General features: G+C 39.7%; 1 protein-coding gene across 12 annotated transcripts in view; it reads left to right on the top strand.

Annotated features, from left to right (window-relative positions):
• DTNA (dystrobrevin alpha) overlaps positions 1 to 13,743 on the top strand; it is a 299,292-nt gene that overhangs the window by 58,927 nt on the left and 226,622 nt on the right. The window contains exon 1 of one of the 12 annotated variants that reach the window (XM_045004593.1): positions 5,890 to 6,073. The exons of the other annotated variants lie outside the window; for them this stretch is intronic. Coding sequence (XP_044860528.1) covers positions 6,057 to 6,073 — 17 coding nt within the window. The 5' untranslated portion in view covers positions 5,890 to 6,056. Of the gene's footprint in view, positions 1 to 5,889; positions 6,074 to 13,743 lie in introns of those variants that run through there. 12 annotated transcript variants of the gene reach the window in all.

Genomic DNA, 13,743 nt, shown 5'->3' with positions numbered 1-13,743 from the left:
GATGTGGTCTCCTCACCTCAAAAAAGATATTCTAGCACTAGAAAAGGTTCAGAAAAGGGCAACTAAAATGATTAGGGGTTTAGAGAGGGTCCCATACGAGGAACAATTAAAGAGGCTAGGACTCTTCAGCTTGGAAAAGAGAAGACTAAGGGGGGACATGATAGAGGAATATAAAATCATGAGTGATGTTGAGAAAGTGGATAAGGAAAAGTTATTTACTTATTCCCATAATACAAGAACTAGGGGTCACCAAATGAAATTAATAGGCAGCAGGTTTAAAACAAATAAAAGGAAGTTCTTCTTCATGCAGCGCACAGTCAACTTGTGGAACTCCTTACCTGAGGAGGTTGTGAAGGCTAGGACTATAACAATGTTTAAAAGGGGACTGGATAAATTCATGGTGGCTAAGTCCATAAATGGCTATTAGCCAGAATGGGTAAGAATGGTGTCCCTAGCCTCTGTTCGTCAGAGGATGGAGATGGATGGCAGGAGAGAGATCACTTGATCATTGCCTGTTAGGTTCACTCTCTCTGGGGCACCTGGCATTGGCCACTGTCGGTAGACAGATACTGGGCTAGATGGACCTTTGGTCTGACCCGGTACGGCCTTTCTTATGTTCTTATGGCTAACTAATAGGTCTCAGAATGTGATTGTAAATAGGGAATCATCGTCGAGCGGGTGTGTTTCTAGTGATTGGTTCTTGGTCCAACTCTATTGAATACTTTTATCAATGCCCTGGAAGAAAACATAAAATCATCACTGAAGTTTGCAGATGACACAAAAATTGAGTGGTAAGGAAGGAACAGGACAGGTCACTGATACAGAATGATCTGGATTGCTTGGTAAGTGGGCATAAGCAAACAATATGTGTTTTAATATGGCTGAATGTAAATGTATACATCTAAAGAATAAAGAATGTAGGCCACTTACAGGATGGGAGACTATATCTTGCGAAGCTGTGATTCTGAAAAAGATTTGGGTGTTGTGGCGAATAATGAGCTGAACATGAGCTCCCAGTGTGATGCTGTGGCCAAAAGAGCCAATGCGATCCTGGGATGCATAAACAGGGAATCTTGAGTAGGAACAGAGAGGTTATCTTACCTCTGTATTAATTACCACTGCTTGAATACTGTGTAACAGTTCTGGTGTCTACAATTCAAGAATGAAGTTAAGTTGCAGAGGATTCAGAGAAGAGCCATAAGAATGATTAAAGGATTAGAAAATATGCCTTATAATGTAGATTCTAAGAGCTCAATCTCATAGATTCATAGACTTTAAGGCCAGAAGGGATCATCATGATCATCTAGTCTGATCTCCTGCACATGGCAGGCCAAAGAACCTCACTCACCCACTCCTGTAGTAGACCCCTAATCTCTGCCTGAGTTACTGAAGTCCTCAAATCATGATTTAAAGACTTCAAGTTACAAAGAATGCACCATTTACTCTGCCAAATATGACCATCAGTTAGACCCTGAGCATGTGGGCAAGACCTACCAGGCAGATACCTGGGAAAGAATTCTCTGTAGTAACTCAGAGCCCTCCTCATCCAGTGCCCCATCTCTGGCCACTGGGGAATTTTGCTATAACCAGTCGCAGATGGGACACATACCATTGTAGGCAGTCTCATCATTCCATTCCCTCCATAAACTTATCAAGTTCAGTCTTGAAGCCAGTAGGTTTTTTTGCCACCGCTGTTCTCTCCTTGAAAGACTGTTCCAGAACTTCACTCTGATGCTTAGAAATCTTCATCTAATTTCAAGCCTAAAGAGATTGATGGCCAGTTTATATCTATTTGTTCTTGTGTCAACATTGGCACTTAACTGAAATAACGCAATCATATCTCCCCTCAGCCTTTATTTGGGTAGCTAAACAAGCCAGGCTCCCTGAGTCTCTTCTCATAAGGTAGGTTTTCCATTCCTCTGATCATCCTATTTAGTTTAACAAAGAGAAGATTAAGGGATGACTTGATTACAGTATATAACTACCTAGATGAGGAACAAGTATTTGATAACGGGCTCTTCATTCTAGCAGAGAAAGGTATAACTACGGTGACCAGATGAGAATTCTAAAATATTGGGACCGCCGCAGGGGGAGCGCCTTTTCAATTGTTACACTCACCGTCCGGGTCTTCGGCGGCACTTCGGCGGAGGGTCCTTCAGTCGCTGACAGTCTTCGGCGGCATTTTGGTGGCAGGTAATAAACCTTGCCGCCAAAGAAAGAACTATCCGCTGTCGAAGACCATCAGCGACTGAAGGACCTCCGCCGAAGTGCCGCCAAAGACCCAGACGGGTGAGTGTAACAATTGAAAAGGCACTCCCGCCGCCTAAGCAACGAGAAAAAAAAAAAGCACCTGAAACAAAATATCGAGACAAATGGTACAGTCGGGATGCTGGACAAACTGCTCGATATCAGAACAGTCCCGATTTTATAACTGAATCCAGTGTCTAGAAGTTAAAGCTAGACAAATCAGACTGGAAATAAGGCAACACATTTTTAACAGTGAGGATAATTAATAATTGGAAGAATTCCAAGGGTTGTGGTGGATTCTCTATCACTGGCAACTTTGAAATCAAGAGTGACAGTTTTTCTATAAAATATGCTCTAGGAATTATTTTGAGGAAGTTCGCTGGTCTGTGTTATACATGAGGTCAGAATAGACGATTGCAATGGTCCCTTCTGGCCTTGGAATCTCTGAATCTTATAAGCAATCCTCACTCAAGTCATCCAATTGAGGTTAATGGGACTACTTGTAAGAGCAAAGACTACTCTTGTGAGTAAGATTTTTGCAGGATATGGCCCATAGGGCAATTCGCATTCCTTGTTCCAGTGAGCTCAAAATCTAAGATTGTCGAGACAAATAAATTCAAGACATTGGAAAACAAGAGAAGACAAGGAATGAATTTTGTGCACTTTGTAAATAGCTGAACACAAAGGGACAGATTGTGCCAATTAGGCAGGGGCCTAAATTAGGGGTGGTACAACAGCCATACTGTCCCCAGGCACAGAAGAGACTGTGACATGTCTATGCTTGTTTTTCCTATTAAAAGAAACTTGGTATCAGCATATATTCTAATATATATCTGTCAATTCCAGTAGCATAATGAGCATTGATGTGCGATAATGCTTTGCAATTCTAAGCCTTGCACCCTGCTACAAGGTAAGTAAACTTTATTCACAAGTCACAATTTTGGGGAACTAAGACAAAGAGATGTTAAACGACTTCTGCAATTCTGCAAGTCCATGGCATGCTTTTCATTTGCTGGTGTTTTTAAAGCTCTGTGTTCACAGATGTGCAATGAACTTGTTTAAGGCAATGTTTGCTAAAGGTAGCAAAGGTTGGGGATTTGAAACAGCTTGTTTGACTCTTGAGGAGTCTTGTCAGCTAGTACAGCCTTTGATATTTGTATATTACTGCCAGTTCTTCCAGAGTAATGGAACACAAATAAACTGTAGCAGACTCTAATTTGTGAGGAGCTGCTAGTTTAGTATATGTGGGACTTAAAGTGGAAATGGCTATGCAGTCCTTTGTTTTTATCAAATCTTATCTCCCCCAATTTCTTACAGAAGAGCAGGGCAGAAGAGTAGTACAAGATTTGCACATTTTCAACAATAAGGACTGACAGCTGCGGTAATGGTTATTAGCTCACAGGAGACAGTGCAAGTGTACTGCATTCCCTACAAATGCACACACCCCCATTACTAAGATGACTGCCCTTTAGGTCTTGTCAGGAGAAATGTCTGTTGTCAGCGGATCAAGAATCTCTATTGACTAGCAGTCTTGGATATATGCGGCAACAAAATGGTGATGTTTATTACCAGAGTGATATTCTGTGGAACTATGGGCACTTTCCAGGATAGATTTGTAACCCACACACCTCCTGGATGTGGTATTCTGTCCCCTCTAGTGGCACTGAGACCACTTAGAGATTAATGAGTTTGCTACAGCTTTTAGCTCATGGCTTAAATGGCTTTTAGCTCATACAGCAGAGGCTCATGCATTTAGCTGCAGAGGTCCCAGTTTCGATCCCGACCACTGAGGTCTGTCGATGTTACAGACTCACTTGCAAAAACCTGAGCTGTTTTCTTTGTTAGCATGAATTATTGCAAATACATGGTAATTTTTCTTACTCAGACAGTTCAGTCTCTCAGCCCCAATGTTCTGAAATATTTGGGGCCTTGTTTGTACTACTAAATAGAGCCATTGCTGACAACAGTTGTTTGCAGCTGAAGTGGTGCTGAGCAGTTTGTCTACACTTGTCTACAATTGAACTTGGCCTGTATCCAACACCGGTTCACCTGAAAACTGGGTTAGCATCTGTTGTCAGCAGCAGTTCTATTTTGTAGATCAGACAAAGGCCTAAGACTCTGTAAAATACAAACCTGTGCTATGTTATCATTGCGTGCAAATTGGCTTGACTACAAACTGACACTTTCCAAGATACATCTGAAAATGTTCAGTAATTCAAATGCTTTACACAGGATCTTGTGGCTTGTTGAATTCTCAGTTAGTGTGATGTTTGAGATAAGAAACTCATGTTTGCAACCAGTATCTAACTGAATGCATATTTACAAATTAAAAATGTGTTGCTTCAAATGGGTAATATTAAAGGTTTGTATCAGCACACATGACTGCTGATTATTGCTATTATCTGCTATTATTATTGACTTTCTGGGTTGTCACCTTGCAGGCTATCATTAATCAACAGTCTGTATATTTCATATGTAGTATTAGTGTGCTGGCTTCTGGACAAATATGCAATTTGTGGTAGTAATTTATCCGTAGGCAGATAAAAATTTACTAAGGGGTATTTCCTAGATGTTTTGTGTTTGATATCTGGTAAGATGATCTTCTTGTTTTTTACACACTGTCCCTCCATACAGATCTCTCTACACAGGCAGGGCTGCTGTAAGCTTCCAAATATGATCCCCTACCAAAGCCTGATATGACAGCTATGCGAAACAGCACAGAGAGCTCCTCCTTCCCTCTCTCTGGAACTGCCTGCATTAGTAACCATCCGTAGACAATGCTGACTTGTGATCTTATTTCATATAGATATAAAATCAGTGATTCCAGGATTCAAACTCAAAGGCATTGCCTTTGACTAATATTAGACCTGGCACAAGCAGTACTATCAGCAACCTCTCCACTGCACATAGGCAGACATTGACAGTTTGCCATTTTAGTTTTGATGTGCCGCGACAGCATGTTTTCCAAATCCCATGTATTTTTAAAACAGGTTTCAAAGGAAGGCTTGGATTTTTTTAGTTTATCTATACAAGCTAAGTTAGTTTCTTAACTGTGAAACACTATGTTCAATGGATAATGTGATTAAAACTGCAAATTGATTTCTGTAAATAATGCTTCTTGTAGTTTGTAAAAGAGGGGGTTGTTTTATTTAAATAGATACCTTTGAAAAACCTGCATACAGACGACAGTGTAGTAATTTTGCAGGTTTAGTGTTCTGAGAAACAGAATAGCTGCTGAGCTCTGTTGCTGCAGGCTCTCAGGAATGTCACTCACAGAACATTCCTTCCCTGGGCAGCCAAGTTTGGAAGTCAGTTAATTCCTGGGTGCAAACGAGTGTGTTTGTGTGGAGGGAGACAATGAGAACAGAAGGCTTTGTTTTCTGTGTCTGTCTATAACAATCGGTGAAAGCATCTCCTTGCATCCTGCAGAAGACAGGTAAAAGACAGCTGAATGATCTGTATTAGATATCTCAGAGGAAGTAGAAAAATGGTGGGGGTGAGTATGGGGGTGGAGTGGCAGGGGAAGAGAGAAAGGGAGTGTACCAGAGTGCCTGTGATTGGTAAGCTTCGCAAAGGCATCTGCCAGCGGGACTTCAGTGGAATGTGAAACCAAATCATTTACAAGTTAAAGATAGACGCAGAATACACAGCATGTTGAGCCAGGATTAAATTCATCCCTCTCTGCCTAGCTTCTCACAGAGTTCTGTTTTGTCAGCTTTTCTCTGTCTACGTTAAGGACTTTATTAGTACTTCTTTAAATATAAAACAACTCTGGATTCATTGGAATTATTAAGGTGGCATAGGAAATCATGGTGCATACTGAAGGGTAAGTAGAAAGTTGTCTTTTGGCTATAACTTCATTACAGCAAGTTCGTGGGGCTTTTGTGTCTTGTCATTCAGGACAGTTCAGCAGTATATTTAAGATGAGGTATGTTTTAAGGTAATGTTCCTTGTTGCCATTTATGACTTATTTAGATTTTATGTTTCAGTGAGCTGGAATTACACAACTGTACTTGTTTTGACATGGTTAATACATTTTACACTTTCATAATCTCAGCATTATAATTGTGAATGGAGTTTTCCTGTGATTTTTTCCTTACCCATAATTTTAGTTTATTCATCAGTAAGGTTTGCTGTTTGTTGTTGTAAATCGTGCTTCACCAAAGTTGAAATAAACTTATTTTTCCATGATTAGAAGGAGGGTAATTATTACTGTAGTATTCTTCTGATTGTAAATTGTTCATCGTTTCACTTATTTGCCATTTTCTAATGTGTAAATTGTGAACACAAAACAGGTTTCAGTACTTATACTAGTCGTCCGTTCCCCCCCACCCCCAGTGCTATTACTTGTCATTGTATAACTTTCACTGTGGGCTGTTTTGTTTTCTCTGAACAAAGTCATTTTTAAGTTAATTAAAAAAAATGGTAATATTTCCTTAAAAAGTGTGGAAATATAGAAAGGTTTAGGATGCCATTGTTCTGTTTAACCATTTATCAAAAATAAGTAGGTACTATATCTCACAGATGTGCTGTTTTACTGAGCAGAGATACTTTGAGCTTGTGTTAAATAATTTCTTATATGTTTCTGACAAAGCTGATGTTTTTGTATGAGACAAAATGGGCTTTTTAATATCAGAAAGTCAGCAAGGCATTTGTTTCCTAGTAAGAACTTGTATTCCAAGGATTTCATATAAAACTGATTTTTTAACAGAATTTTGGAAATGCATGTATCATTTTTCAGGGTACTGTGTGAAAATTTGACTTTTGTAAAATGTAATTCCTGGTTTAAACTTTTGAGTCAGCATACCCAAATTTATACAGAATTTCTTCTGCATAAATGCTGCCCATAATAGTCATAGGGAGCAGGGTGCTTTTTATAGAAGTTCTGCCATTCTTGTTTATAGACTGTGTAGCTTAAGAGTTATTTAATGCTACAAGTCAGTCTTTGCCTTGCAAAATATACTGAGCTGCACTTGACTGAAATAGAAACATCTCTCTTTCATTTGAAGGAAAGATGAGGTACCTAGTAGCTGTTACCCCTTTGCTGATTGACTGATTTCATTTATATCAATCAACTTGCCAGAATTTTGTAATATCGTTGGCATCTTTTGTGTCAGCAAGTCAAATAAAAGATAATTTCTGCTTTGATTATGTAGGTTGTATTGAATTGCATGAGTTAAATCAAGAGGTGGGGGCGTGGGAGAAACTGCAGAACTCAAGTCAAATCTGAAAACAAATGTAAGAAGAAGTAATGACAAATATGCTACTATGGTCTTGGGGCAGATGCTCTGCATTGAAGTCCGTGAAGCTATGACAGTTCACACCCGCTGAGGATCTGCCCCATGGCGCTCTTGTAGCTAGGTCTTATTCTATAATGGTTATTTACATTATAGCATTATTGTAAAAAAGTGTTATTTCTTAGCTTATGAAAGATAAAGAAACAGACGTAACTTTGATAAGAAAGGATGGTATTGTAAGTGAAGCAACGAACTAGGACACAGGAGATCTCTGTGCCTTTGGAAAAGTCATATAATCTCTCTAAGCCCCTGTGAAAAGAAAAATAATATCTTCCTCACACCCTTTGTCCATTTTGTCTATTTATATTGCAAAGTCTACGGGCCAGGGACTGTCTCTTATAGTGCCTAGCACAATGGGGTTCTGTTCTTAGGTGGTGCCTTAAGGTACTATTGTAATACAAATATAATAAGAGCTTAGGGTTGTTGGCTCTCTAGATGAGTGTGTGGATTTCTGTGGTTTTTTGTTAAGTCCCAAACTTGAAAGAGGGAGGCTGACAATAAGAGTTGAGAGAAAATCAGAATTTTCATCTCTGAAGAAATTCTGATGTTTTAATATTTTGTTTTCATCTCAAATTGGGATGAAAATGTTTGATATTTCAACTTGTCATGCAACAAAATATTCCTAAACATTTTGAAAGCATGAAACAATTTGTTTTGACATCTTTGATCAAAATCAAACATTATGGAGAGACAAGGTGGGTGAGGTAATATATTTTATTGGACCAGCTTCTGTTGGTGTGAGAGAGAAAATTTTGAGCTATACAGAACTCTTCTTCTGCAACAAACATTTTGACATTCGCAAATATTTTGTTTCAGTTTGTTGAATGTTTTATTTTGAGTCAGTTCAACATTAAACTTCATTGCTGTATTGTGGTGCTTTGCCTCACGGGAGTTGTAGTACTGAAGTATGATATCCCCATTCTTCCTTATGGGCGAGGCTCCTTGGCTGGACTAAGCATCCACAGTCATGTAACACCCATGATGCACCGTACAGCATTGTCAGAGGGAAGTGCACATTGCATCCTGGGAGATGTAAACCCTAAGGAATCTAGCCCATATGAGAGAATGGGGGCCAAACCTACAACGTCCATGAGGCAATGTTCACAACAGAGAAATGCAGGAGGGGGGTGGCAGGTTGCATCAGTTCACATTCAACATTTTGGGTCAGTTCGACACAATGAAATATTCCAAATTGGGTTGAACCCACTTGAAACAAAATATTTCATTTAGAATTTTCCAATGAAAAATTGAGAATTATTGGCAAAATTGAAATTTTCCAATGGAAAATTTTGATTGTGCAGAAACTTCATTTTTCTGTTGGAAAATTGTTGTGATGGAAAAATCCTGACCAGCTCTGCAGACAATATTGTAGTGGACCAGCTGGTTTATATGCATACTACAGAGCTCTTGTAGAAGGGATTAACTGCTGCTGTAACTTTGCAGTGCTGTCACCTACTGAAGATTCTCTATCCCAAGTAGTAGAGACTTGTGCTTTTGGAGCGGGAAGTTCTGAATCCCCCCGCCCCCATCAGTCATGATGAACTTCTGAATGGCTATGGTGTGAGACACAGAGAGAACCATGCTATCCAAAGTGGCTATGGATTAGTTATATTTTGTACTAAAGTCTATTAATCTAGTCCTTGAGAACCACCCACTAGCTGCAGTGTAGAATATGAAAATTCTTCTTCTCTGGGTTCTGCATCTTTTCTTTTGGCTCCTGCATTCTCCCTTGAAGAAGTGGTTGATACACTGGAGGGTAGGGATAGGATACAGAGGTACCTAGACAAATTAGAGGATTGGGTCAAAAGAAATATGATGAGGTTCAACAAGGACAAGTGCAGAGTCCTGCACTTAGGACGGAAGAATCCCATGCACCGCTACAGACTAGGGACCGAATGGCTGGGCAGCAGTTCTGCAGAAAAGGACCTAGGGGTTACGATGGACGAAAAGCTGAATATGAGTCAACAGTGTGCCCTTGTTGCCAAGAAGGCTAATGGCATTTTGGGTTGTATAAGTAGGGGCATTTCCAGCAGATCGAGGGATGTGATCATTCCCCTCTACTCAGCACTGGTGAGGCCTCATTTGGAGTACTGTGTCCAGTTTTGGGCCCCACACTACAAGAAGGATGTGGACAAATTGGAGAGAGTCCAGCGGAGGGCAACAAAAATGATTAGGGGGCTGGAGCACATGACTTATGAGGAGAGGCTGAGGGAACTGGGATTGTTTAGTCTGCAGAAGAGAAGAATGAGGGGGGATTTGATAGCTGCTTTCAACTACCTGAAAGGGGGTTCCAAAGAGGATGGATCTAGACTGTTCTCAGTGGTAGAAGATGACAGAACAAGGAGTAATGGTCTCAAGTTGCAGAGGGGGAGGTTTAGGTTGGACATTAGGAAAAACTTTTTCACTAGTAGGGTGGTGAAGCACTGGAATGGGTTACCTAGGGAGGTAGTGGAATCTCCTTCCTTAGAGGTTTTTAAGGTCAGGCTTGACAAAGCCCTGGCTGGGATGATTTAGTTGGGTTTGGTCCTGCTTTGAGCAGGGGGTTGGACTAGATGACCTCCTGAGGTCCCTTCTAACCCTGAGATTCTATGATTCTATGATTTCCCTCCTCCGCATCCGTTCTTTCTCTTCCTTCCTTGGCACTTTATGTAACTCTTCCTTTCTTTCTGGTCTCAGACCTTCCAGTTACTACTTCCCTGAGTGTCTTAAACTTCTTTTTGTCTCTTCCCTCACCGTCACTCTCCTTAGCTGAGCACCAAGTATAAGGTGCCTGGAGATAACAGGAGTTTTTTTAGGACTCCACTGCTCATATCTAGGTTCCCAACATCTTCAGAAATTGACTTGTAGAGAGTATAAGATGGGTCTTCAAGGCCCTTGTTCTCTATCTCTGGGAACGGATCCTTGAGAATGCAGGTATTTGTTCTGGGCCTCAATGCCCCTAAAATACCTGTGCAGTAACAGTTTCCTTCAGGTATTAACAAATTCTACTCCCAAAGCGGATGCCATGTTTATTTTGGGAGGATCTGACATGCAGTGCCTGCTGGGGTTCACTGCATCCTGGAGAATCTCAGATTTATAAACTCAGAGGTATTTCAGTACAGTCTCAAAATATGATGTCTACATGGCCATCTTTCTAATCCCTGATTCTACATGCTTTCTCAATTCCATTCACTAGAGAGAGAGCATTGTTGAAATCCCTCAATCCATCAAGTGATTTTCAATTTCTGACTGGTTATTGATCAGATTGTTTTTGTAGCAAGAGATGAGGTACTTACTGAGCGAGCTTGGAGACTTGATGCTAATTTATTTGGGGGCAGGACATTAAAGTATAATGAAGCCTCCTATTAATGGGATGCTGAATATATTACAGTTGTGGTAGGTGAGAGAGATCCTAATATTCTTTGTTTTTGGGGGGAAATGTAACAGAGACGGCAACATCTGAGTCTATGAACTCAGATGTTACTGTATCTGTTTGAGTCCTGGCTTGGTGTGTCATCTCATATTGTATCTGGCAGTAACAACAGGATTTTGGGATCTTTTCAAAGAACCAAGGTCACGATGGATAAGCTGTGAAAATAGTCCCTCTGAATATTCAGCTATGTATCTTAGTATCATGGATCCATGTGCTGAATTGTACCATTTCTGAGGAAGAACTGTTGAGTGGATATAGGCACTAGACAGCGAGTCAGGGTTTCTGTTTCGGTCTTTGGTTTTAGGCAGGTCACTTAACTAATTTGTGTCTCAGTTTCCCCTTCTGTAAAGATGAGGATCATTAAGTTTGCCAACCTTTGTAAAGTGCTGAAAAACACTACTTTTTTTTATTATCACAATAAAACCCTTCTCCAATAATACGCTTTGCTGTACAGTTGTCAAAGCTTGGGCACTGCACTGTAATATAAAGAAAAGGAAGTGTATAATACTGAAGTTTTATACATGTAATTAGACTTTAAAACACATGCTTGAGATCTGACATGGTAACCTGTTTTTTGAAAGAGAACTAAGGTAAAATAGAGGAGAATCCATCTGGGTTAGCAGAGCTACCCTCTGAGTAGCCATTAACAAATCAGAAGAATGATTTGCAGATAAAATTAGTCAACAAGCTTATCCTGACTTGGCACATTTTAAAAATATAATATTTTAACAAGAATGAATACTTTCTACTAGCTAATACCTTTTCTGTCACTGTTCCTACACGATGGGATGTTTTCTTTGGAAAGTGAGCAAGCACTGGCATTACATTGGAATGTTCTTGATTCCTAGGAGATTTTCAGGCCAGGAATGTGTTGGCTGCAGCTCTGTATTTTTGTATGTTTCTCATCTGTACCTGAGTGAGAGGGATGCTGTATCATTCATTTTAAATAAAAATGGATCACCATTCCTTGGTGATGGTGGTTCACTCTTTATTCCTGTAAACTGACATCAAATTGACCACTATTACTAAAAAAACCCACTATGTTAAATTGCACAGGCGACCTTAACATGGGCATTTCCTAACTTTTGAGTGCTTTACTCTGCAACCTTAACATTCTATTTAACATAGTGTCTTTGAACATAATTTCATATTAAAAAAAACAACTGAAGAAACAGAAATTCTACCATAGGTCTATCATGCAGTTCTACATAACTTGGGTCATAAGCAGGGTTTGGATCACTATACCCACAGCACAGACTTCTACTTGAATTAATGGAGTCTCTGATGTCCTCTCTGTGGAGCAGCACTAGAGAGGGATGAGACACTCACTTTGTCAGTGAGACTCAGCACGCCTGGATTAAATTCCACATCCTGGAGTGGAGTGAACAGTCGAGCACTTTCAGCAAGATGGCCTGTTTGATCTAAAAGGTCTCTTCCATCTTTAACCTCTATGGCTGTATATGTGCCTGTGCAAGCTGAAAAACCTACAGATTTATTCATGAGAAGTCCTTGCTCTAATTTGAGAGTAAATTGGCTTAATTTGTTCTGGTTTTGCCATTTAATTTCGTGAATATACTCTCCAGGAAATGTGCATATGATAAATAAAGAGACTAGGATAGTATATCAATACTGACTTCTTCCCTAAAATGGAAATAACTCCTTGAGTACAAGTTTCCTGCCTACTTAGTATTCATAACTGAGCATGCAAGCTACTATATCAGCCAGCTACTGTGTTATGTCTATGGGATACTCAAGCTTTGGGATAAACGAAGCATAGATTAACCAGCTCTGACTGTACCTATTTCACAGGTCATTAATCTTGCCCTTTCTCTGTTGCATACCACTGTAGATGAATGTTAGGGTTTATATTACACGTAACCACATATGCGGGTGAGCTCAATAAAGAGCAAGGAAATAAAAATTGGATTCTTGTCCTTTGAAGAAAATATATTCAAAAGCTTTTTCCACCCTATCTCAAGCTGATTAAGCACCAGAATGAAAGAGGTGAAGGTTGTTCAAATATTGGCCAAGTCCTTGCTGGATTTGTAGTGGTTTTGACTGTTTTATGTAAGAGCTACAAAAAGATGTCTTTGAACACAAATCAGATTCTTTCATGAAACACCATTGCAACGGCACACTTGGCTCACTATGAACATACAAACTAGCAGCTTGTTTTGTCCAAGTTGAGAAGTGTACTCACAGCACTATGCTGATAGTTCTTGACATTGGCGATAATGCTGCAAATTGACTCTGTTTTATTGTTGTTGCTGCTTCAACAAAACATATGCTCCAAAGTCAGGTTTCAAAGATCTCCGAGCAACAGTGACACAACGTGTGGTATGTATGAACTGAAGTGCACGGGAATTTAACTATCATACACACTCCTCACTTTAAAAGTTACTTAGTTGGTCCTTACTAAGTTATCAAATTTCTTTTTTTGCATCACAGGTCGTATATTATCACTGTCAAATATCTGTGGACACCAGTCTCTCAGCCACTTAATAATGAATCCTGAATTTGAAACAAATCTGGGGATTCTTAGAATTAAATCTTGCCCCTTCTGAAATCATTGAGAGTTTTACTGTAGATTTCTATAAGACCAGAATTCCACCCATAGGTTCTGATCCTACAAACAGTGACGCACATGCTTAACTTCACTGCTGTGGCCTCAAACAAGAAACCAAACAAGCAGCACACAACAACACAACACAGACTTGTGTTTTAGATTTTGATATTCTATTTAATGGAATGTTTCATTATTAAAAGAGGGAAGGAATTTTTTTCCAA

Source organism: Mauremys mutica, chromosome 2 (assembly GCF_020497125.1).
Source record: "Mauremys mutica isolate MM-2020 ecotype Southern chromosome 2, ASM2049712v1, whole genome shotgun sequence".
Classification (NCBI taxonomy): domain Eukaryota; kingdom Metazoa; phylum Chordata; order Testudines; family Geoemydidae; genus Mauremys; species Mauremys mutica.
The sequence above is the reverse complement of the archived record's forward strand: the minus strand, read 5'-3'. Positions and strand labels throughout refer to the sequence as shown.